This window comes from Phytophthora infestans, genomic scaffold (assembly GCF_000142945.1).
Source record: "Phytophthora infestans T30-4 supercont1.374 genomic scaffold, whole genome shotgun sequence".
Taxonomy (NCBI): Eukaryota; Oomycota; class Peronosporomycetes; order Peronosporales; family Peronosporaceae; genus Phytophthora; species Phytophthora infestans.
The window spans coordinates 17751-21689 of record NW_003303385.1 but is presented as its reverse complement, the minus strand read 5'-3'; the positions used below and the strand labels follow the sequence as shown (position 1 = coordinate 21689).

The following is a 3939-nucleotide window of genomic DNA, read 5'->3' as shown; positions in this document are numbered from 1 at the left end:
CAACTGCGCCCAGACACCGACTAACGGAGGGGCCCCCCGATGATCCGTGATCTGCTGAGCTTTCCTCACCTTGTGTACCCGTCGGTAGGGCGGGATCTTGCTCTCTCGGTAACGTTCCGGGGAGCTCAAGTGGCGAAGCTTGAGTGTCTTGGCGAGACGTGGGGATGGGGTGGAGCAGCAGTGGAAAATCTTCACTCTGCGTCCGTGGATGGTTCCGAATCCTAAGCGAATATCCGAGCTTATGGATCCGGGGCCTAGATCGTGGATCTGGCCGTAGGTCTGCCTTGCAGGGGTGTCCCTCTGTGCTCTGGGCTTTTCCTCTTTAGCTCGCAAATTGCCGCCCTCTCGTGAAGAGACATCTTAAAAGATTGAGAACTCTCTCAGGGTGTTAAACGCACCACGTTATTAAATTCGGTTAACTGTCGGATCTCCCAAGTAAAGGAAAAGCTCACTAGGTTGTAGATCTGGCCCATGTATTATCAGCTATCACTACCAACACTAGATCGCAATCCCCAACCTTCTCCTAGCTCGTACGGCCAATGTAGTTCCGATTCTTGATGGCAGGAAGGCACTTGCGTGATACTGTGCAAATTGAAGTCTGTATTGATACTTAAGCCTATACCTGCCTGGATTCCTACCTTCTATGTCTTTCACTTGTTAAATCCCTTACTAGGCTCGGCTGCATGCCCTTTCTTTCCCTTGACCCATCACCCCAGCTGTATTATCCTCAGATCCACCGGATCCATGGCGTAATCATTATGGTCACCCTATTATGGGTACACTCATCCGGATCCAGGTCGCTTGGATCCACATCAATGTAATTGTACACTCGCCGTGGATCCGAGCTCTCCAATCATCCAACATCATCTTGCAACCGTCTGTGATCTCCATTGTCCCACGAAAGTTCGAGATCTACTGCATCCACCATCCCTGTATCCTGGATCCAGGTCCCTCAAAGCGGGACCCTCCCTCCATGGATCCGAACTCGGAAGTATGGGATCCGGGGTACTCGCGGTGGATCTTGACTCTTCATTAGCCGTGGCTACTAGTTCCACCTTCAGAGGGCACTTGGCACCATTCCTTCTCCGAATTTTCAAAACGAACCCTTCTTTTGTGTCTGAGCTTTTGATTGGTTATATTTACGGAGGCGTGAATCACGCCGTGATATCTATCTGGTTGTCACCTGCTAATTCTTAGTTTGTTATACCTAGCCCTGCAATTACAGATAGTTGTTTTTATCCGTTTAGCCAAAATATATGCAAAGCACAATAACTGTGCCTTTGAGATCTCGACTTTGGGAAATCCTCACTGGCTTTCAAACTTTTGGATACTTCTAAAGTGCTTAAAACATTCTGGAGCATTTTAAACGTTTTTTACTTTACAAATCTGAAACCATCTCTAGTGCGGAATCGGTGCATTTCTACCATCACTCTGCTAGCTAAGTTCCAAAAGAAGTCTCCAACTTCTCAGATCGTCTCAAAAGACGTTGCGGTTTCTAACACTTCGAAGAAAAAGAAGAATTATCCCTGCAAGCTCGGACACACTCCAACCGTATGATTATTTTTCAAACGCTAAGTTCTTTCGTAAATGAGATCGCTAGTAGCAGGATACGCTTCGTTGTCTTATCCAGGCCATCCGACTGCCACCAGCGTCTCCAGGTCCCTTTCGTGCTGATCTTTCCATACCTGAAACTGTAGTGCTACTTGCTGCAACATTTGCGCCTTAATTTTGCCGAGGTAGCTCACCTCTGCCTTCTTCTCCTGAAGCTGCTCGAACGTGGTGCGATACCGTTTCTTCGCGTCCTGCACTTGTAGCAGCGGCATGATTTTACCCTCTGTCGCTTCCACCTCTTTCTGCTGATCAGGTGTTGGGCGGTCTCGCAGCTTGTGTAGTTCCAGTGTGTACCCGTCGATCTCCCTGCAAGTAAACCGCTTGAGTCAGCACCTAATCCGAGAAATAGACTCGTAAACTAGTCCCAAACCACGTACATTTTTACGCGGTTGACTGCAAGAACAAGCGTTGCAAACTGGGCCCTCGCCTCGCGGAGGTTAGTCTTGGCCTGTTCCAGGTCGCGCAGAGCCTCCGCACCGGGATTGGCGCCTCCCATGGACTTAAAACGTTCGAAGAGCTCTTTGTCGCTCTCGTCGAGGGTAGGGGCTGATGCCTCGCGCTGCTGCTGCTGCCAATGCTCTAATTCTTGCTGTTCGCTCCATGGCATTTGATTTCCTCTGTGAAGTGGTGGTAGGATTGTTGCGGTTGGCTCCGTTCTGTTGATATTGTTGGCGCTTTTACTAAGCTCAGACGACGGACTGAGATCTGGCGGCGTGTGACCTCGAAGGGCTCGAATCTGCGTCACCATTTTGCTCTCGGTTTTTCTCGCCAGATTTATTGATGACTCGACCGATGCTTTCTGTTCCAGGCAAACTGAACGAAAACTTTGCAACAGTTGATGGACTTGTCGAGCGCTCTGCACTGGTGGGACCTGCTCAGCATCTGTCAAGAACTCGGTTATCTGTTGACGCCTCAATTCCTCGGCATGATAACTGTTTCCCTTGCTGCTGTGGCCGGCCCGCGTCTGCCCAGCAATTGCATCGTACAGGACAAGCTCCTCACGCAACCGTCGAATCTCGTCGCGATACGCAGCTCTCTCCTCGTTTGCCAGTTTATACCCAGCGCCGCAGGTTGCAACGTTGATAATCGCTTGAGTTTTGACACGACGCATTCTAGCTGCGAATCGCAGTGTCGCCAGACTTTGGTCGGCGTGTGCCGGCGCTGGCCATACGCATGCTACCAAGAAAGTGTGGCAGTTGCCACCCAGTGAATCCTTGAGTAAGTTGGTCAGTGGTGATTGTCGAAACGGCACGTGCGCTCGGTTTTTGCTCCCTAGCGCAAGCACAACCTGCTCTAGGAATGATAGCGACCGGTTGATATAGCAGGCCTCGTTGGCCCTTGTGGAACCTGCCTCCGTCAACGTCTTTTTCATCCGCTCTGACCCTGCTAGGTCTACCAAGTGCAGTTTGCTGTATACCACATCGTCTTCAATTATTTCTCGCATTCCATCTTCTTCCATCAGTTCAGAAGACATACGTCGGGGGCAGGTAGTCGTGGACGGCTCGTCAACAGCCAAGGCTGTGCTCACGCTGGCGGGCAGTTTAGATATGTGATTCGCTGTAAGCGGTAGTGGTGGACGTCCCCGCAGCACAGCCTGCGAGCGGGCGACCCATATCGCTACAAGAACCACAGGTATTGATGGGCGGCAGACCAAAATCAACAGACGAAGTAAGCGTGGAGACCATGTTGCCGACGGATTGCAGAGCTAAAAGTTTACGTGAAGTACAGGGTGCGTTGATGAGCATAGCGACATCATCCGGACGGGTCCCTTTCAGTTTGGGGGCGCACTGCAATAGTTAAAGCGAGTGTCAGAGCGGCATGAATCGCTACAGCCCGTAGAAGGCAAAACGGATGAATCATGGCAAGAGAATCTGAAGTGTGCAAAAGAGAAGTCTCCGACGGGACTCGAACCCGCAATCTCCCGCTTCGTAGGCGGATGCCTTATCCATTGGGCCACGGGGACGCTTCTGACCACTCAACCTCCTCCCACAGCGACAACGTTGGGAAAAACACAGCCACACACAAAAGGCATCGATTACGCTACTCATACACGCGCTACCACACACACGGGAGCCCTCACGGACTCGGAAGCATACTCACACTCATCTGGGCTGTCCACCGCTGCTTGGCGGCAGGCCAGCAAAGCTCGACTTTCTACCTGCTCACAGTGGACGACTGACGAAGCTGTCTACGTCGGGGCAGGTAGTCGTGGACGGCTCGTCAACAGCCAAGGCTGTGCTCACGCTGGCGGGCAGTTTAGATATGTGATTCGCTGTAAGCGGTAGTGGTGGACGTCCCCGCAGCACAGCCTGCGAGCGGGCGACCCAT

At 51.7% G+C, this 3939-nt stretch overlaps 1 protein-coding gene across 1 annotated transcript; it reads right to left on the bottom strand.

The window, feature by feature from the left end:
- Positions 1-2297: 2297 nt before the first annotated feature.
- Positions 2298-2983, bottom strand: PITG_21476 (uncharacterized protein; the record flags this gene model as incomplete). The annotated part of the gene is made up of 2 exons (XM_002894881.1): positions 2298-2309; positions 2357-2983. The coding sequence occupies 2 exons, from the start codon at positions 2981-2983 to the stop codon at positions 2298-2300; spliced, it is 639 nt and encodes a 212-aa protein (XP_002894927.1).
- Positions 2984-3939: the final 956 nt, after the last annotated feature.